The 21,894-nt window shown below is 45.8% G+C and overlaps 2 protein-coding genes across 5 annotated transcripts in view; both read left to right on the forward strand.

Annotated features, from left to right (window-relative positions):
* Nucleotides 1-6,730: 6,730 nt before the first annotated feature.
* On the forward strand, nt 6,731-17,503 carry gpatch2 (G patch domain containing 2). Of its 3 annotated transcripts, none has more exons than XM_083643386.1 (10): nt 6,731-6,872; nt 7,758-8,001; nt 8,655-9,205; nt 9,413-9,477; nt 10,252-10,449; nt 13,347-13,455; nt 13,868-13,907; nt 14,085-14,149; nt 14,325-14,413; nt 15,554-17,503. In XM_083643386.1, exons 1-10 carry the CDS (start codon nt 6,823-6,825, stop codon nt 15,721-15,723), a joined length of 1,581 nt encoding a protein of 526 aa, XP_083499512.1. In that variant the 5' UTR covers nt 6,731-6,822; the 3' UTR covers nt 15,724-17,503. The 3 variants fall into 3 exon arrangements, with proteins under 3 accessions (XP_083499512.1, XP_083499513.1, XP_083499514.1); XM_083643387.1 differs by having other exon boundaries at nt 15,557-17,503; XM_083643388.1 differs by having other exon boundaries at nt 8,655-9,202.
* A 1,717-nt stretch (nt 17,504-19,220) lies between these two features.
* LOC310782673 (estrogen-related receptor gamma-like) overlaps nt 19,221-21,894 on the forward strand; it is a 40,028-nt gene continuing 37,354 nt past the window's right edge. Inside the window, exon 1 of one of the 2 annotated variants that reach the window (XM_083643390.1) lies at nt 19,221-19,310. The gene's annotated coding sequence lies outside the window, so the exon portion shown is untranslated. Of the gene's footprint in view, nt 19,311-20,882; nt 20,944-21,894 lie in introns of those variants that run through there. The other variant, XM_083643391.1, reaches the window with a different exon arrangement.

Consider the following 21,894-nt stretch of genomic DNA (forward strand, 5'->3'; position numbering starts at 1 on the left):
TGTGGCAACAAGGTTGTTTTGCAGCCACTTGCGTTGTTGCAAACTGGTGACTGCCCTAATTCTCAAAGTAGTAGTGGGGATTATCTGGTCTTCAGGTAATAGGCTATAAACTTTGTTTCACAAGTTAGTTTTCATTCATTTTAATTTTAATTTAATTTATGTATTGCCTAGTTTATATAGCCAATGCTTTATTTTTACGTGAGGTTTTATTTGATATTTGAGCTGAATGTTACATTGTTGTAAGTTCACGCTACAGTGTAAAATGACCAAAAGTCCAGCTAGAGTAAAAAGTTCACGACATTTGACTTGGGAACCGTTCGGCGCTACGTCAGCGCATCGCTTTGAAGTCAGCGCATCAGTCAGACGCAGTGAGGTGATCTTTCTGGCCAATCACGGCGCTCCGTGGTCCCACAGGCGATGTCTATTATGGAAGCCAGTTCAGTCTGATGCCTCATGTGTCAGGAGCTCAAGGAGAGGAAGTGGTCTACACACTCTCACCAGCTACCAGACTGAAACCAGCAAAACCATATGTGCAATGTCTATGTAAGGGCAAAGCAAATCTCTTCCTCCCTCCCTCCCTCCCTCCCTCCCACACACACACACACACACACACACACACACGCGCACACACACACACACACACACACACACACACACACACACACACACACACACACACACACACACACACACACACACACACACACACACACACACACACACACACACTTCACCAGAAGCGTCATGCCCATTGTAACTGAGGGGGCAATTGCCCCCTCAGATTTTTGAGAGGTAAAAAAAAAAAAAAAAATTTTTTTTTTTTTTTTTTTTTTATAAACATAGGCTATATTATTATAGGCTGTGTATGGTAGTTGAAACATAGTTTCAAGTTTACGTTTATGTATGTTTGTAGTTAAAACAAAAACATAAATACTGTATAGGCTACATACAGTACAACACAAAAGGCTGTTATTTACCCTTTGTCGCCACCTGGTGAGTAAATATATATAACTAAAACCATTAGAATTGACAACCGGTCCGCGACTTTTTTTTCCCATGTATCTACCAGTCCTTGGCACAAAAAAGGTTGGGAACCCTGCTCTAGAGGAAAGATTTCTACCTTCTGAAAAGGCAATACCAGCCAAAATAAACATTGTGTTACATTGCTTTGAAACATGTGGTCTCCCTTTTTTGTCAAGTCCATTGAGCCTGGGCAGTGGCAATGTACTTAGTCTGGTGATTATGGATCTTTCCAGGAGGCTGAGCAGTTTGGAAAATAGCCTTATGGTTACACCTGCTCAGTCTGTTAATTTAAAATGAGATATTCCTCTAAATCTGGCTTCCAACCCCCCAAATTTTTTGCCGCCCTCCGGGCGGCGCCAGAGTTCGCCCCCTCAGATTTTTGGCTTGCATGACGCCCCTGCACTTCACTGACTATATATACCATAGTCACAATGTAGGCCATTAAAGCTGGGAACGCAGCCAAAACCCTGACAGTAACATGTTTAAATAGGAAGATGAACTCTGAGCAAACCCTCAGATATGCAATAGGCAACACGCTACTGCAGCCCTCTCTAGCCGTCAGCACTGTGTGTGTGTGTGTGTGCGCGCGCGCGCGTGTATGCGTGTGTGTGCTAATTGTTTTTCAGCATGTGATGCAGGTTTGATCTGGCCTTTGAGAGAAAAGGAAGAATGCATGTCTTTGTTTAGGGTTTTTCATCACAGCCTACCAACCCCTCGATCAGCTCTGTTTGTTGTTTTACTGGTTGTATATTTGCTGTAGGCTACACAGCACGTGTCGGCCTCTGTTGTTTACCTTCCAAATGTTCACTTTGTCACACAGGATCACTGTTTTTAAACATGAATGAGAATGAAGTGAATAAATCAAACGACATATATATGTATATGTATGTATATGTAATGTATAGCACTCCGGCGATTAATTTGACAGTTTTACGATTGTAGGTCAAGAAAACGGAGTGGAGGTGGATTACGTGTTAGGTAACAGGGCAGAGAGACTTCAAAAATGTGGGTTTACGATGCATCCTGACCCTGCGTCACTTTGCAGCCTACTATATAGTCTCATGTTTTACTGGTCTGAGCTCGAAGCTGACTCACGAGTGTGTGTACGTACGAGTGTGTGTGTACATACATGTGTGTGTGTTTGACCTTCCAGTTCTAGGTATGTCTCAGTGTGTTTCCAGAGAACTTTGCCTCTTAAAACTGCTGACACAGAGCCCCACACAAGCCTGCCCTGACCTCACTTGTGACCTGACCTCATGAATGGGTAGAACATGGTGAAGGTGGTCTAGTTTTTCCATGTCACTGAGTCACTCAGTGATGTAATGCAGTGGTTCTCAAATGGGGGCCCCGGGGACCCCCGGGGGTCCTTGAGGTGTTTCCAGGGGGTCCCCAGCCAAAAGGGCGGTCATTTATTTTTGCTATATTCCATTCATAAGTAACACAATGAAAAAAAAAAAAAAACATTTCTAATTGTTGTCAGTTTAGGGGTCCTTCATGTGAAAAAACGTGAGAACCACCGATGTAATGTGTCCTTTCATCTGGTCTCTGATTCTGTCCTTCAACGTCACTGATCTGAAAATGTGGATGTCTTCAGATAGGGACACATCTGAAAGTGTGCTGTAGCAATTTCTTTCTCGTGCCAATTTTCCTCAAATGCATAAAATGAGAATACGAGGAAAGGCGCGAGGAGGAGGAAGCGAGTCTCCATTGTGGAGCTAAAGCTGGTTTTCAATCTATCCCGTCTTTCCTAAGCCTCTGGGGGGACAAGACTACTAGCTGCTACACATGTACAGTAGTCACCTTCAAGATGCAACTCAGCAAGAACATTTGAATTAACACGTTTGTTGCACTGAAACAAACACTTCATAATTGTTTGTGCGCTGCTGCTGCTTACCCTGCAAGTCAGACTGACGTGTGACAAACATCTCATCACAAGACCTTGGGGCTATCTGCATGTCAGGAGGAGCATGACACACATCAGCGTGAAGTTATCTCGCTCCTTCCTGATCACAAGGCAAATATGTCGAGGCTTTACTAAATCAGGGTGACACGTTATCTTATTCCAATACTATGCGGTGGTCAGCAGGTTGTCTTGCACAAGCTGTGCCCAGGTCAAGCTCTAAAATGTCATTGGTTTCTCTTCTAATCAAAGGATACAAGGGTGAGACAGCTGTTCGTCCTATAATATGTGTTTCCAAGAACAAGCTGCTTCACCAGGAAGAGTTGGCTGGCTGGACCTAGACATCATGATAGAGATTTCCCATGTGCCAAGACCAGTATCAGGCTACAAGAAGCGATTTGAGGGGCACCCCCGCTGGCTCAACGGGTACAGTGTGCGTACCATTTAAGGCTCAGTCGTTCTGGCAGCGACCCGTGGTTTGAATCCAACCCCCTTTGCTGCATGTCCTCCCTCTCCCATACCTGTCTCTCTCTCTATCACTCTCTGTCAATATAAAGCATAAAATCCATTTAAAAAAGAAGCGAGTTGAGAAACACAGGAAGAGATTTAGCATCAGAAGAAATGTCTGAATTCCTAGCCACATTAAACAAAAGTATAACAAATGTAAAATACCATTTGCTTATTTTTTTTAAACCCCCCCAGATCCTTTTCAGTTATTTTACATCCATCCATTCACTCACTCACACACATGCATGCACGCACGTACACACACCCACACGCACACGCACACGCACACGCACACACACACAATGACACACACACACACAGTGACACACGCGCACACACACACACACAGTGACACACGCGCACACACACACACACACAATTAGAAAGGACCTCATTCGATACCTGTAAGTTGACCTACCGACCAAGTAAGTCAAAAATGAGAATTGCAGGGGAGGCGTGTCTTGGCCGGTATGGTCTCACATTCAGCCAATCCCAGCTTTGGATACGGGAGTTTGTTTCTGAGGTGACCTCTCTCTTGTTGTACTACGTTGTAGTAGGACAACTTTTTGTTTGGCCTACAGATATGGGCTATCTCGCATGAAATAGTAAACAAAGTGATTTTAAGCAGAAGGGCCAACAATTTTAAAGCCTGTGAAACATTTGTTTGTTGCTCAACCACACTATGCAGCCAGTCAACAACTCTGCATATTTAGGTGTTACACCACCTAGTTCTATTCAATAACAAAGGTTCTCATTTATAGCTTATTTCCAGGCTCAAAGCTTGACACTTGCTCTCTGTTACACAGCCAAACTGTGTCTGTCTGATTGGCTCCACCATGATGGGACTCTTGATTATTAGTTATTACTTTAAGATTTCCCCATAAAAATGTAACTTTAACTCTATAGGTTCCTCAAGAGTTCACAAAGATGAAGACCAACTTTTTAAAGCTCGCATGCTAGTCACTCTGATTCAGCATCGCTGTCGTCTCACATGCCTCAACAAGCTGGTTTGACAAATCCACTACAGAATCCTTTCATAGACTCAGTTGATATCAGAGCCTGAGGCGATACCGGGCGATACTGGCCTGAGAGTCATAAGATAGTCTGTTCCAGCTAATGTTGCTCAATGTTGCTTAATTTGAGAGGAAGCTAAAAGGGACAAACAGTTTGCCCTTCATCCGTTTGATAATAATAGTAATGGTTTGCTAATATCCAGCAGGACAAAAACAGAGGATATTATTGATGGTTTATGGCTGTATGGCTGAATGAATCAATAATGTAAAAACATTGACTACACACACAAATATCGCTGTTTTGAAAGCATATAAGCCATAGATTGCCAATATTTTTGATGATAATTAATCTTACAAGCAATCATTTGAGTTATTTTGTTTAGAATGAAAATGTTCACTTCTCTCAAAGTAGATTGTGCAGGGTTTGTGAAAAGGATCCATCAACCCATCCCTCCACGCCACCCAGCTTTCGCCCCATTTTCACCTCTCATTCCCCCCGTCACCCCCTTTTTCTCTTCTCGCCCTCTCGCCCTGCAAACTGTAATCAGATCAGGTCGTCTTACGGGGGGGGGGGGGTTCTGAAACGCACACCCCTGGCCTCGCTGTCTCAGCTGGCTGGCCGTGGCATGTCAGCTACTTTACCCCCAGAGGCTCACTATGAGCATGTTGAGATCCATACTCACTCGTATGCATGCATGAGAGCATTATACACACATCTACACCCAACACTATGTTGTCTTTCTTCTGTATTTCACTGCAAAACAAAAGGAAATCATTATAATGCTGATTAATGCCTTGTAGGAGAAGCAGCGGATAAGACACTGAAGCCTACAAAACAATATTTTGGCTGATCAATTAATGTAAACTGCATGAAACAAGAATGCACTCCACACTGCTCCTTCACCCTGACTTTCATCACCAGGATGAAGTTCACCATGATGGTGAAGTTCAACACGACGTGCTCTCTCCTATCCAAAACTCATGCTGCATTTCTCATAAGGCAGCCATCCACATACTGTATGTAGAGAAATGATAAAGGACGTTACCCAGCTCCAGGTGCTGTCAGTGGCATCGTGTTCAGCCTCATATAACTCGTCAAATTCCTCTATCGATATCATGCTTCCATCATATGTTCGATCCCAGCTGCGGCTCCTCAACCTCTCCCAGGCGTTGGCAATAAGCTCAACTGTACGGAAAACTCCACAGGTTTGGTGTCTGCAAACCAGTCGTTTGACTAACTGTCAAGCGCATTCGAATCGATCCTGTCCCTTAGAGAGCGTGTCTCCTCTCTGGGAGTGTGTCAAGTGTCTGAATGCTGCGTGCGCTTGGTGAAGAGTCTTACTAAATTGACCTGGGACCCCCCGTCAGAAACCTGAGACGGGCCTCGATTGGTCATAGTACGACAGACACTCTTGACTTCTTAGGCATTTGGGGACGCACTATATGTTAGGACTGACTGTGTGCCAGTCTGCTACTGTAAGTAAGTGTTGTTAGTTACACACACACACACACACACACACACACACACACACACACACACACACACAGACACACACACACACACACACACACACGCACACACACGCACGCACACCAGTCAGACGACCTGTTATCTTGGCACAAGGGTTGGTTCCTCTCTTCATGTGTGCCCCACAGTTATTTCTATGTGTAAATTTCTCATTATTTAACACTGAGGCAGTGACACCTGTTGTCTCTGTTGACCCCATGTTGGCTGTCGGGCAGTCACAGTCACAGTGACATTCACATAAGAGGACCAGTAGCACCTGCCGCATTGGGGTGAAGTCCAAGTCTCCCGGATGCCCTGACCACTGTAATTAATATGACACTGTTGTCACTGATTTGATTAAACTCTTGACCTCTGGTTTATATTTGACAGGCCCTCTGACTGCTAAATGAGCTGATGCAGCTCCAGGTTCTTTGCATCCTTCTCCAATAGAACACTGCCCTCTAGCGCTCAAATAAAGCAATTACATGCGTTGTCTGTGACAACGAGTAGGACCTGCTGTTGCCTTTATGTGCTCTGTGCTTAGATTAAAACTCTTTAAAATCAATACTCATACTCATACTAATGCCAATAACAGCGCATCACGGCTACAATTTCCCTAAATCTAAAATCTTGGCAGCTCGATTGTCATACAAGATTACCTCTTTTTCCTCCACTGAAGCCATAGTTCTGATATTTCCGATAGCACTTAAACGTAGCAGCATACCTCTTGCTGTTTTCACGGTATCCTCCTGTCGAGGAGTCGCATATTGATCTAGCTAGCGTTGGCTATTGTGTCAGAATGCGGTCTGTCGTAGTATGTAAATCTGTGTCCATTGTTTCTGGTTGAAGGTATTTGGCATTTGACGGCTTTAATGTTCCGTGCGGCTAATTTAAAAACCATCGGTAAAGCGGGAACAGGCTGGTAGGTGGTCTTTGAAATCGCCAAGACGTAACACGTCCAAATCAGCCGGGCTAACGTAGTACGCTAACGTTAGCTATGCTAACTAGCCAGTAGCTAAGATCCCCTCAGCTGAGGATATTAAACGGCACCTTTGTTGTTTAGCTACTTTCTTGATAGTCACGAGTTAAACACTAACATATTTTAACGTTGTGTGAAGGTTGTCATTTACGGTAGTTAGCTTTTATGACATCTATTCGCTTTTATGACATCAAAGCTAGCTATTTGTTCATTGTAGTTGAGTTGGGTAACGTAGCTTATCAAGCTAACGACGACGACAGCAAGCAAACTCAAGCACAGTAACTTCAGTGTTAATGTTCGTTTCAAGAGAGTTTATTAACGACATTAACAGCCTGTACATTAAGGTCAGACCTGTGGATGAGTTAACGTTAGACACGTTAGTAGCAAAAGATCCATCCGGTATTGGCACGACGAAAAGAGAGGAAACGTCAAAATCAAAACAACTAGCTAAGTTAGCTAACGCTAACTTGAACCTATGAAATTAATAGCAACCCACCGTCTAACGTAAGGTAATTTACTGCTCATCTTTTAGCATAAGTTGCTGACCAGAGAGCTAACGTTAACCTTCTTGGCCTAACGCTATATATGAGGGTTTGTAGCAACTTACGTCACATTCCACACATAGAGAGATGTCTCCTGAAGGCCTAACGTTACTATGCCACTGAATGTCCCCAGAGGACCCATCGCTTACTTACCTGCACACACTAGCTAATAACAAACAATTACATAGGTTGCCTTCTTCAGATTCGTTGACATGGCTAGCCGTGTAATTTACTGTTATTTCGTGTGAGAACAGGCTCCACATCACCCTCTTTCCTTCCACCTCAGGCACTTTTGCCGGACGATGGACGAGCTGGTCCATGACCTGGTGTCAGCGCTGGAGGAGAGCTCAGAGCAGGCAGTTCGTGGTGGCTTTGGCGATGGAGGGGACCACGCACTGGCCGTGGGCTGTCTGCTGAAGAGGCAGGCCCGAAAGCGGCGGGGCAGGAAACGACGGTCCGATAACCCCCACCCACCCTGGGAGACGGGCCACCTCAGTGAGGGCTCCGAGTCCAGTGTGGAGGAACACAAGGTGAGTGAGTGGATGGAAGGGAGGGAGAAAGATGGTCTACTCGGTGGTTACAGAGGCCGTTCTTCAACCAGGAGGTTCCAAGTTGAAGCCCTGTGTCTGCAGGCTCCACCCTTCTGGAGTGTCCAAGAGCAAGGCACTTCAGAAGGTCCTACCAGGTCCAGGGGCACTTTACTGTAGCTCACCCTGTGTTCTGGAGGAGGTCAAATGAAGAGGGAGTTTCCCAAACGGGGTAAAGAGACAAGCCCAAGAATGCCATGAGTGAGTGGCTCACATCACAAACCACTGTTTCCCTCGAAAATCAATTCAAACTTATTTGTAACACAAATTTGGTTTGCTGACAGCCAGGTTAGTAGAAGTGACAATAATAAAATCCCTTAATAAGAATGGTGAAAACTCGCAATATAAAAGTTTTCCCCTTCCATTCCTGTCCTACATCTTGACCAGTGGTCTTGACCACTGACCAGTCACTATTTATTACAGTACATCCCACACTGGTGCAAAAGCATTACAACTCTAATCCGGTTCAATGCTTTGGTCCTGCTCTTCTAACTGGAAGTCACTAGTTTTTACAGTGACATCAGGCTTTCATAAATGTTACATACATCTTCCTGTTTGAAATGTTGACGTTAATTCAGTACTGACATGTGTTGCAGGACTACCGTGCCGGCACTGGAGGTGTCTCTGCTGCCAACAGCCATGGCCGTGACAACAGCGACTCGGATGAAGAGCTTGGCCCCAAACGCCGCACCCCCCTCACAGCTGACACGGGCCGAAATAAGCGCCCGCTGTGGCAGGATGACCTGGGCGTACTGGGCTCCGCAGAGGCCACCCGTAGCCTGAGGCGCCGACGTAAGGTCAAACGTATGGCTGTAGACCCACCTCTGGAACTGGCTGCCCACTCCTCCACCATACTAGGGCCGCCGCCTGTCCCCAAAGCCCCCGCCGGGGCCAGGCTGCCTGGGGTTGTAGCGGCCGAGGGAAGGTGTGCTATGGAGCTCTGCGGAGGTGGGATGGCAGGGCCAGGGGGAGGGAAGTGCAGGGTGAAGAAGAGGAAAATGACCGCCCACAGGCTGGGAGTGGAGGCTGCAGATGAGGGGGTGGTGGTGGAGAGTGAGGATCCCATCTCAGCTACAACCGAAGGGTCCAAGGACAAGATGGAGCTAGAGGAGCTGAAGGCCTCGGACGAGGAGATGAGTGACAGGTGGTTAGTGTTTTTTTTCTTACTGTCGATGCTCCAGGGTGTGTGTTACAATGTGTGAGCGAGAGAGAGCTTGAGTGTATGCCAAGTGGTGAGGAGGAACTCTCAGCTAACTAGTTTTTCTTCTGGTAAATCATTTTTCGCTTCAACTTTATGCATTTTTGTTGCTTGAAATGTCCTTAATGTATTTTTTCCTTTCTCTTTCTATGTCAGTGAGACCAGCAGTGTTAGTAACAGCAGTGATGGAGGCCTTTACACCAATGATGAGGGGAGGCAAGGTACTCACTCAGAAATAACTCCAATTGACACCAGGACCATGCACACTATGCTTTTTTCCTCAGTGATACATTGGCCTATATTAAAAGTAAGGGCTAGAGCAGAGGCTTCTTGCTATCTCTATGTATGGCAAATTAACACCACAAGTAAGATTTCACTGTATGAAATCACATCTCTGTATATCCGCACCTGGCTTCAAAATGGCTGTTATGCCTCTCTTGGGTCTGAATTTATTTAAATCTGTATCCATTACTTTTTCATGGCTCTTATTGTGACTGATTGCATCCAGACAATGTAGAATGATGAACTCGAGTGCAAGCCTGGCTACTTGTTTATCTAGTTTTGAAGATCCAAAACACAGATGGGTAAACACTGTCCATCTGCATATAACGACATTGTAATGATGATACAAAGCGGGTTGGAAATTGAACAGGTTTTCAAAAGTAAAACATTTTCCAACCTTTGTGATGCCAAGCCAGTCAATCCTATATAATGGCAGAAGTCCCTCACCCTATATTTATCCTAGATCAGTGCTGCCGGATATCAGGAAGTGATTCTCGAGAGGCGCAGCGACTGTGCAGAGCAGCAAACATGTCAAAACGTTGGCCTTCTAACGACCTCTGCATCTCTACCACTGCACCTCCACCACTGCACCTCCACCACTGCACCTCCACCACTGCACCTCCACCACTGCACCTCCACCACTGCACCTCTACCACTGCACCTCTACCACTGCCGATGAACATCAGGTCACATTTTCCTACTTTGCCTTCCAGGTGACGATGAGCAGAGCGATTGGTTTTACGATGGCGAGCTGGGCTCCGGTTCAGGGCCCGGGGGTGCGTGCGGGGTGGCCGGAGTGGTTCCCTGGTGGGAGAGGGAGGCGGGGTCGGAGGAGCTGGACCTAGCTGACCCCGTCTTCAACAGCATCCTCACCGGATCCTTCCCCCTCATGAGCCCCGGAGCGCAGAGAGGTAGGCAGCAAGCAGGCCTAAAGGGAACGCACAGGTGGGACACTTGGCTTGAGAGCTACAGTATGATTTTTTTCTTTATGCCTCCGCCGGCGTTAGCCGGGCCGGAGGCATTATGGATTCGGGTTGTCCGTCCGTCCGATGTTCGTTAACGCGATGTCTCAGGATATATTTGGCTGAAACGTCGACTTGGACGCAGGGATGATTGAACTGATTAGATTTTGGTGATCAAAGGTCAAGGTCACCGTGACCTCACGAATGCCATTTTCAAGCTCGTTAACATGATATCTCAGGAACGCCTTTATGGAATTTCTTCGAATTTGTCTCAAACTTCCACTTGGACTCAAGGATGAACTGATTAGATTTTGGTGGTCAAAGTTCAAGGTCACTGTGACATCACGAACACTCGTTCATGCTCGTTAACGTGATATCTCAGGAACGCCTTGACGGGAATTTAATCTAATTCGCCTCAAACGTCCACTTGGACTCAAGGATGAACTGATTACATTTTGGTGGTCAAAGGTCAAGGTCACTGTGACCTCACGGACGCCATTTTCAATCTCGGTAACTGCTCTCTCCATATACGGCAGAGAATGTGAGCAAGTCGTGACTCAGCCACAATATCTCAGCCAAGTGATGACAGCCTTACTCATGCGAGTGGCGGCCCCACATGCCCACGCTGTGTCCAGGGCAGCGGTGTGACTTTCCTGGGGAGGGTCGGCGAGTGCCCCCCGCCTCCCCCTCACCCACACCCACAGCAGAGCTGCGGAGAGACACCGTCCCAGAGGGAGACTCTAGAATGGCCTCCCTCTCTCCTCTCTCCGCAGGACAGTGAGTGCGGGGTGTCTGCAGGTCCTTCAAAGATTAAAAAAAGTATCTAAATAATATATAAGGTCTTAAAAACGATTACAATGTGTTAAATCCAGTCATCGGAGGTCTTGCCTCCTCTCTTAGGTGAATAGAACAGGGCGATTGGGACAGGTAGCTTTGTGAGACCTGCAGATACCCTGGACTGTCTTGACATGCCTGTTGGAGCAGTAGCATGGGGGCAGCTGTGAGCTTACAAGGCATATCTGATGGCAACCAGCACATAAGCACACAGGGTGTAACTGGTGAACATGCAGGGAGGGACTGTGAGAGTCATTCTCCACTACTACTGCTGCTTTATGATATTAGCAGGGGTGGGAATCACCAGATGCCCTACGATATGATATTATCACAATCCTTAACTCATGATATGCTAGTATTGCGATATATTGAATGTTGCGATATTGTAATATTTCAGATTCAGATTCAGATTCATTTATTTAAAGAATGGGACTTTACACATTAATGAACAGTACAGCCGTACAGTAAATATGCCAGGTTGTAGCCCAAGGGCTAGTTTCCACCTGTAGTCCCATGGCAGGTTGATGTAGTCATGAAAGTGAAAGAAAAATTAATAATACAACAAAGATTAAAAGTACAGAAAGTTAGTAAAACCAAAAATGATTAAAACACATAGTTAATAGTACCAGAAAAAAATTAATAGTATAAAAGGTTAGTGAAACCTAAAATAAATAAAATAAATAAAACACACAGAGCATGCTGCAAAACATGGCAAAATCGTTAATTGTGATCACATTGTTGGTTTGATCTGAGCCATATTTTCAACTGGCCTTTGAAGGTGGCGAGACTCGGGCATTCTCTGATCGAGGGAGGTAGATTATTCCAGAGAGTGCTTCCCATGAAGGATAGGGTCTTCTGACTAAAGGAAGTTTTTCTAAAGGGGACCTCACAGACCTTGTTCGTAATGGCCCGGGTGACACGGGTCGAATTGGCGGTCACACGATATTTGATAAAGTCAGCAAGAGGAGGCGGCGCCAGTCCATGTAGAACTTTGTATATTAGACAGGCAGAGGTGAAATTTCTAAAGTTCTCAAAACTTAGCATGCCATATTTACTTTTTTTTATTTTTTCCCCCCACTGCAAATGATGTCCCCAAAGGATTTTTTTTAATCAACATCTGTTTTATGTAAGGGCGTTTTCACACATGCCTAGTCTGGTTCCTCGTTTCGGACCAGACGCAAAAATGATGCGTGTTTTCCAGTTGGTTGGGTTCGCTTTTATAAGCCAGCTCATAAAAATGTCGCAATGTTGTTGCAGTCTCATTCATGACCAGTAGGAAGCAAGTGCTGCATGCACACGCAAGGCAATGTAGTATTATAGCTGTAAAGTGTGGTGGTAAAATCATCGTGACATCTCCTACCTGGGTTCAACAACATCCACTATTAAAGCAACAGAATGAATATTCTCTTAGTAGACATTTCCCACATGATTAGATGGTATGAAATATAGCCTACAATAGCCCTATCAAGACCACAATGGAGATGGACCAGTTAAGCGTGGGTTGTTTGCTGTGTCACAGGGTATGCGGGACATTGTGTCGCCATGGTGGCGCCCGCCTGTTTGTCTGTGTAGACACACAATAACTGAAGAACAATGCATCATAGAAACATCATACTTAAAGTTACAGGTTAGGTTTCCCCTGTAGAGTAGTAGGTCATCTGGGTAGATTCTGTAGCACCTCGCTGCATAAATGTGCATATTAATGTGGAAAAAATGTTCATATTATTACCACGCATGTGTTATGTGAAGACCACTATGTTTACGTAGGAATTTATATTGACTAATTATCTTAATTAATGACCATTAACTGGTCATGTTTATAACATGGTGATTATGGTGGGGCATTAGGTAGCTCACGTGCCTCATTACTTTGATCTAGTATTAAGTATTACTCCAGTGGGAACAGTCTGCTGAATTTAAATGTTATAATGGTCAAATTAATGTAATAATAATAATAATATAAAAACATGTAATGAGTTTAATTGCTGACTAACCCATGCTGTGTTGATCAGGGTTCCAGGCCAGGCTAAGTCGTCTCCATGGAAACCAGCAGGCTTCTGAGGGGGGCTCAGGCCAGGGCTTCACTGACAGACTGGGGAGACAAGCCCAAGACTCCCACGAGTGAGTGGCTCACAAACCACCTCCCCTAAGAAATCAATTCAAACTTGATTGTCTTTGTAGCACAAATCTGGTTTGAAAACAACAACACGACACAACACAATAAAATCCCCCCCAATCAAATTGGTGAAAAGTAGGCATGCCACAGTGTGGGCATTTTGCCACCGGTAAATAAACCAGTGTTACCGGTGACACCGTTTACAAGAGAAGATATTCGTCTGTTCAAATACCTGTTTTTTTCTTTCCGTTTGTCTGATTTCCCCCTGTTCTGTGCCAGTTTTTGCTCTATTGCAGACTATTACCTTTAAAGTACAGTAAACTAATTTGGATATTGTATTTATATAAATTTGTTATTTGTAATCTATCCTATTGGTATGAGTTTGTGGCTTAAACGACATTGTTTTATGTCCAACAGGCCGTGGTTCAGCCAGGGCTCTAGGAGAGAACATGGACAGGTGAGAGACTTCACTAATTTCTCATTCCATTGATCTTATAATAATAAAATAACTCAATATAGTCTTCTGTTAAATGAGCTTCCATCAGCTTTCTGTTATTCTTCATACAAGAATGATTTAATTGCTGCTTGATTGTTAACTTTAACTTTGTCTTCCACTCCCTCTCACTACCTTTAGCTGCATTGGGACTCTCGGGCAGACAGAGGACACAGAAGAAGCTGTTCGGTAAAAACAGCCAGCAGGTGAGAACAGAGTTGAAAATTACTTCCCGCAGTCCCGTCGACAGACTAACTCCTCCCTGCTTCCACAGCATTTACTGATATATTTTTTTAGAACAAATAAGAGTGTAAACAAAATCCTTGTAGCGGTGTTATTTGAGGTCATGCTAACGCTGCAGTGTTTGTGCTTCTGTTGCAGACAGACCAGTGGTCACCTCGGCTCTCTGTGCACGGGGGACGTCAAGCGGAGGCGCAAAGCAGCCCCCCTCGGCTCCGCCGCCCCCTCAGGTACCGGACACACACCTAGCCATACCTAGCACACCATCTGGCACTTTCTACCAACCGCTCGGTGTATTGTCTTCTTGGCTCTGGTTCTCTCCCTCGTTTGCCTCCCCCTCTCCTGTCCTCGTTAGCTCTCTTCAGTCGAGCTCGCTACATTAAGAAGCCTCCTTTTCCTCCCCTCTCCCTCGTACTGATATTGAGACAATTGTATGGAAACGGTAAAGAGAGGTTTTGACCCCACAGTCGTAAAAGGTTTCATTGAAGAAAATATGTCCCTCTTTCCATCCCATCGCCATCTCTTTGCTCCTCTCGCCCTCCCTAAACCCTGCTTCAACTCTTCACCTCCTCCCATCCTAAGCCATGTTGGACAAGAGTCAGCTGGCTGGTCAAGCCGTCAAAGCAGAGATACTGGATTAGCTCTTAGCCAATTGTACTTGTCTAAACCCCGCCCCTCTTCAAAACCACCCCCCTTTCCTCTGGGACAGTTGCTGTGTTGGGAGTGGGTGGGACAGCCTAATGGTTTTACCTGCATACTAGAAAGAGGTAATGGGGGTAATAAAGGGGTAATAGGTCAGCATCTAGGATCCCCTTCCCTCTGACCTTCCAGGAAGTGGGATTAGAATTATCTAATGGCTACTTCCCCTAATTGGATGTCTTTTCAACACATAGTAATGCTATTTTGACTGGAATGACAAAGACGGTTAGGGTACAGTTAAGTATCACTTTTTGAAATGGATTGTTTTCAGAGGAGCCTTAGACTCCAAGTCTTAATAAATCATCTGGCTCTTTTATCTCCTCACATCTCAGCATCTTGTCTTCCTCTTATCATTCTCATGCAGAGCACATAGTGCAGATGGTTAGGAGGTTGGGTTGGGAGGCTGTCTTGTAATTGAAGGATGCCGAATTGATTTCTGGTCCTGACAATGCTCCACCCTGCCCCTCTAACCTCATTGATGTGCTTTAACCGGCTCAAAGGATGGCTACTGAAAGCTAGCTAGCATCCGCTTGTTACTATGATCCAGCATGAATCTTGTTGTAGGCATATCTGCCCATATAACAATAAGTATACATAAACATGTTTGCTATTCCACACACACAAAAGCTGACAAATCCCCCCTCCGCTGACACGTTTGCTTCTCTCTTCAGTAGTGGTCGGGGAGAGTGCGGTTCCCATTCCTGAGACGAACATGGGGAGCCGCATGCTACAGAGCATGGGCTGGAGCCCAGGGATGGGCCTGGGTCCCGAGGGCCGGGGCATCACCGAGCCCATCCGGGCCACACAGAGACCCAAGGGCACAGGCCTCGGTTTCAACTGAGCCCCCCAGGCTTCTGCGGAGACCCAAGGGCACAGGGGGCCTATAGGTTTCAACTGAGCCCCCAAGGCCTCTGCATCCTGAACCCGAGGTGGGCTCCGGGGGGCAGGCAAGAGCCACAAGGACAAGCTGCGATGATGATGATGCTGCTGCTGCTTAGGGTGATGAGCAATGAGATCCAGCAATGTGAGTCACCAGATGGGAAAGAGTGAGACGTAACTGCAGGAGAAGCGAGCCTTAGGAATGTGGTCTGTGATAAACGACGAACTTTCCCATATTGGGGAAACAGGGAGGCTTTAGGACCACGACGCAGCCTGCTCACGCAGTCGGAGACTATGAGCCGCGACCATGATTGAATGAAGCCGAGCTGGCGAAGAGACTCTTTGCAAAACATCGCCTCTTGCACGAAACGCCACGTAAGAGAAAATAAATGACGTTCTTCACGCCCCCCGTTGTTAGTGTTAAACTGGCGTTCGGCCTCAGACCCCTTTTTACCTCAGATGCCGGCGCGACAGGCCAGAGAAATGTGGGCGATGTTGAAGTCGACCACGTACCCGGGACAAACACTGCAGTCAGAGTGTGCTCACTGTGCTGATGATGATGATGACGATAGTGAGGTTTCTTTTCAATCACTGAGATTGGTTAGAGATTTCAAGATCAATGGTTTTGTCTGATTATTGCACAGGAAGTTTGGAATTAAAGACCATTCAAATTGGCCCGTACCTTCAGGTCCAGTTCTAGGTCCACTTTTTAAAACGGTTTTATTGGAAGGAAGCTAGGGCACACTGTATGGATGCGTGGTTATGATATCTGGGTGTCCCCCCCCTCGTTTATTGTTCACTTTTGGGAGGAAGGTCATGTTGTCAGTGACACTGCAGAATGTTTTTATTTATCCATAAAATAAATCTAAAATGTAACTGCAATTCCTTTCATATAGCACCACTATGTATGTATGTATGCATGTGCAGCTGTGGTTATGGCAGGATTCCACTGATGTTGACTATAAACAAATGTTTTGAGCACATGACGAGGTGCAGCCTCACTAACGACTCTCTTTACTGTCCTATCTTATTGTTTAAGGATGATTTTTCTCCTACTGACATGTTTTTACTGCAGACTGTAGTTTATACACTTACCCATGCTCAGTGATTTTACATTATATAAGTTCAATGTATTACAGGGTTCCCATGCAGGTATGGAAAATCTGGAGAAGTACGGAAATAAATAAATCAATTTCCATCTCTTAAAGATACACTTCATGCCAATAAACATGTAACTACATATTTGATCTTTTTGCAGACCCATTGTCATTCAATTAATTGTGATATTTGCATTGTCTTTATATGGTAGTATGGCCTAGTTAGCATATTACCCGGCTCCCATCAGAATAGATTGTACTGAATGCAGATAAAAAAAAAACCAACACTTTAAATACAGGCAAGAAATTAAGGTTTGGAAGAAATATGTAATTTTGAATGATAAAATGTGTAGGAACCCTGACAATAGCAAGATTGATCTGTATTTGTGTCTTTTACACAAATGGGCCAAATGTTATTTGCAAACAACTTTAGCTTTTGTTTCAACCACGATGGGTGGTGTTTACCCCATCAGGACAGTAAATTAAGCTGCCAAGGACACATATATATATACACACACATACACACACACACACACAAATATATAAATTTGCATTTGTCATCCAGCAGTCTTTGTATTGTGGGTTACAACAAATGCTTGTTGGATACTCTTTGACCCATGTCTGGTGTCTACCTGCCCCCAATTTATTTTCCACCCTCTTACAAAGCTACCTGCTTTTATGGTCTAGCTGCTACTATTGTTTCTCATACTTGGAAATGGCTTGAAAACCAAATTATTATTTTTTAACACTATGTGATCACTTATTCCACTGAAGCAGGACTGTAAAATGAAACCTGTTGAAATAATATATTTCTTTTATTTTATGGCCAATGTGAACCAAAGCTATGTGCCAGATATATACCAGCAGTTTAGAGATCCGCCGTATCAACATGATCATGGGTTTCTGTTACAAGGATATGAAAGCTAATACCATCTTCAATCATATGCCAGTGGCAAGAAGAAATGCATGAAACCCATGACATTTTATTGAATAAATACAAACCAGAAGAACTACTCTGGTTCTGGTTGTTTTTGAAACATGCACAAATTGCACCTGCAGCTACACACATTACACATGACTGCTCTGAACGCGCCCTTATTCCACTATTGCCTAAGAACGTGCCCTCTAAATATGACCAACTCTATCTACACATGCATCACATTCACATGCTGACTCAACATCACCGAAATATGATGCCTTCACTGTCTCTCTCCCCCTCTCTGTCTCTCTCCCCCTCTCTGTCTCTCTCCCCCCCCTCCCTCTCTCCCACCCCCTCTGTCTCTCTCCCCATCTCTCTCTGTCTCTCTCTCTCTCTCCCCCTCTGTCTCTCTCCCCCTCTCTGTCTCTCTCTCCCCCTCTCTGTCTCTCTCTCCCTCTCTCCCCATCTCTCTCTGTCTCTCTCTCTCCCCCTCTCTGTCTCTCTCCCCCCCCTCCCTCTCTCTGTCTCTCCCACCCCCTCTGTCTCTCTCCCCATCTCTCTCTGTCTCTCTCTCTCTCTCCCCCTCTGTCTCTCTCCCCCTCTCTGTCTCTCTCTCCCCCTCTCTGTCTCTCCCCCCCCTCTCTCTCTCTCCCTCTCTGTCTCTCTCTCCCACCCCCTCTGTCTCTCTCTCCCCATCTCTCTCTGTCTCTCTTTCCCCCTCTGTCTCTCTCCCACCCTCTCTCTGTCTCTCTCTCCCCATCTTTCTGTCTCTTTCCCCCTCTGTCTCTCTCTCCCCATCTCTCTCTGTCTCTCTTTCCCCCTCTGTCTCTCCCACCCTCTCTGTCTCTCTCTCCCTCTGTCTCTCTCTCTGTCTCTCCCCCTCTCTGTCTCTCTTTCCCTCTGTCTCTCTCTCCCCCTGTCTCTCTCCCCCTCTGTCTCTCTCTCCCCCTGTCTCTCTCTCACCCCCTCTGTCTCTCTCTCCCCCCTCTCTGTCTCTCTCTCCCCCCTCTCTTTGCAAGGCTGCAATAGAAATCCCTCCTCTGTATCTATGGGAATACTGGAGAGAGCTGTGTGTCCTCTACCCTCCCTCCTACCCACCTCCCTCTTCCCTCTGCATATAAGGGAATGCTGGCTATGTCCTCTACCACCACCCCCCCCCCCCCCCCCCCCACACACACACACACACACACCAACCCATCCACACATGCACAGAGTGTTTCTCTTAGACACAGTTTCTGTCAGACACACTCTCTCAGGACTCCCCTGCAAGCAAGCTAGGCAGGTAGGTAGGTAGGTAAAGTCAGCAGTGGATCAGAGTGAGACACTAAAGAGGAGAGAGAGAGAGAGAGAGAGAGAGAGAAAGTGTGCGTGTGCGTGCGCGCATATGTTTGTGTGTGTGTGTGCGTGCGCTGCTGCATCGCTGAGCTACAGAGACCGGAGGCGAGGAGAGCTGGTGCGTTTGTCCTTGAGACTGACTGACTGACTGACTGCAGCTGTAGAGGGAAGGAGCAGCCAGTGGACGAGACTGTGACAGTGAGTACCGGGGAAAAGCGATGTGACAGAGCATTGGGACTAAACTAACACCAGATGCAAAGGTTTTATTTCAATGCGGGCGATGTGTTTTTGTTCCTGTCTGTGCTAAAGATACAGTAGTGTGGAATTTGGATGCATGTGGGGATAGAGAGGTGTACATGCGACTGTGTTTGTGTGTGTGTGTGTGTGTGTGTGTGTGTGTGTGTGTGTGTGCGTGTGTGTGTGTGACCAGGTGCTATAGAGGTCTACCCTGCTCCCAGGTGAACCCATCATCTCCCAGGCTTTTATTGGCTTCCACAACATCTCCTATTGTTGTTCCTTGTTTGTCTGAGCTTGTGGGACTTTGTGGACTTCAGCGATTGTTGTTTAGCTCTTCAGTGTTTCTGCAGTTAGCATTATGCTGCATTTCTCTTGCTGTATTTAGGAAGTCAGTAAACATAACATTGCTTTCAATCTCTCTCTCTCTCTCCCTCCCTCTGTCTCGCTCTCCCCTGCTCCTCCCCCCCCCCCTCTCTCTCTCTCTCTCTGGTTCTGTTGACAGATCGATAGTTATACATCTATAATTGGAAGCCATCATTTATGGCGTCCCTCCAAAGCGAGTCATTATCGTGTGTAATCTTGCAGAAAATTACATTTTGACTGGTGTACCTTGGCGTGGCCAGGACTCACTGGACCGTGCTAGGCTGGCTAACTGGCTGAGGTACGACCAGGAGGGGGGGAAGAGGGGGGTGGGAGGACTCGGTGGGGCCCCAAACCAGGTAGGGGAGGGGCCCTTCCGAGAGGTGAGGTGTGATGTTCGTTAGAGCCATCGCATTGGGGGCCCAGTGTGCCATCTTGCCTAACATCCCAGAATTCCGGCAGTGCCCATGAGTGCATCCCCAACCAGCTTTATGGTCAGGTGATGAAGAGAGAGGGAGGGCCTCATCAGAGAGATCAAGAGCTTTCAAGGGATATGATTGGGTATTAAAAAAAACATATATATATATATATATAAAGAAGGGAGTATGAAGGCGGCAAAGAGAGGAGTAGAAAGGTGGAGTGAGAGATGGAGGGGGAGAAAACAGGGGGGGGGGGGGGGGCATCAGACCCCTATATATGTGTTGTGACACAGTGTCAACACTTGCAAGCCAGAGGTGAGATGAGACTAGCTCACCTGTGGAGCTGCTGACAGGATGTGTTGGGCGAGAGAGATAGAGTTATAGATAGATGGATAGGTAGAGAGACAGAGAGAGAGAGAGAGCGATAGCCAAAAGGTAAATGAATAGACGTGTGGACTTTTAGGTGTGTGAACAGATATGACAGGTGAGCTCTGTGCTGCTGGCTCGCCTGTACGTGCCCATGTTGATTTGTTCATTGCAGACATGCTGACAGCGAGCCACAGGGCTACATTCACCACCTGTGGAGATCAAAGTGATATGATGAGATAGACTGCTTGCTTCCTTTCTCCCATGCGTGCGTGTGTGTGTGCGTGTGTGTGTGCTTGCGTGTGTGTGTGTGTGTGTGTGTGTGTGTGTGTGTGTGTGTGTGAGACTTCCTGACATCAGCAGTAGGTGTGTGGTTGCTGACTCCCAGCATTCCGTGTGTGTAAGGCCCGCACCACCGGCTGCTCACCTGAGACAGACCTGGGAACCAGGTGTGTGTGTGTGTGTGTGTGTGTGTGTGTGTGTGTGTGTGAGAGAGAGAGAGAGAGAGAGAGGAAGCTAAAACTTGTGAAAAAGAATGGCTGTGTGTGCGGATCACATCTGTTTGTGTCCTGTTTTCTCTTTCTTTCTGAAATAAAATAGGCAAAACGCACAGACACCAGAGCGTGGTGCTTGTTGAGAAGATGTAGCGGCTGTGCTGTGCTGCTAATCCACGTGATGTTGTTTGGAGAGACTTGGTTACATATTATTATCGTCTAAGAATACAGATGAGCACCTGCCAGTATCATGATGCTGGGATGGAGAAACCATGAAATATTAGGCCTACACACACCTTTCAAATACAAAGAACTTATATAGTTCTCTATATAAACCTGAGTGCATGATTAACTTCAATCAAATATGCTTAATATGATAGATGCCTTAACAGATGCCTTCAAATAATCAGCTCTTATCAAACTTGTGGTCAATTCACGGCAATATGCTGCATTATGAATAGCCAGTCTAATGCCCGCTTTGGGAAAGGTTAAAAAAAAGAAAAAAGGAAAAAGAAAAAAAATGATTAAAAAGCCTCCACTAGGGGGCAGCCCTGCCAAGTTATTTGGTAAACCTACACAGCATGTTGATTATATATAGACTAATACAAGCTATAGCAACTGCTCACATTCTACACTCTGCAATTTTGTTCAGTCTTAAAGTCTCAAAGTCTGTTTACTCAAAAAAACGATAGTCAATGATTATTCAAAAGCAAATCTAATGCAATGTTTCTAATATGTCTGTAATGTGGTATAAGCGATCCTGCCTGCTTAAATGCCTTCCTGTAGGTTTGCAATGACATATATATATATATATATATATCCCCAGCAGTGAGTCACTTCCTTACTGTGTCCCCAGTGGGACCAGAGGATCCAGAGATAAGTGAAAACCATTTGGAGACCATTGAC

The sequence above is a fragment of the Poromitra crassiceps genome, assembly GCF_964638095.1.
Source record: "Poromitra crassiceps genome assembly, chromosome: 9".
Taxonomy (NCBI): domain Eukaryota; kingdom Metazoa; phylum Chordata; class Actinopteri; order Beryciformes; family Melamphaidae; genus Poromitra; species Poromitra crassiceps.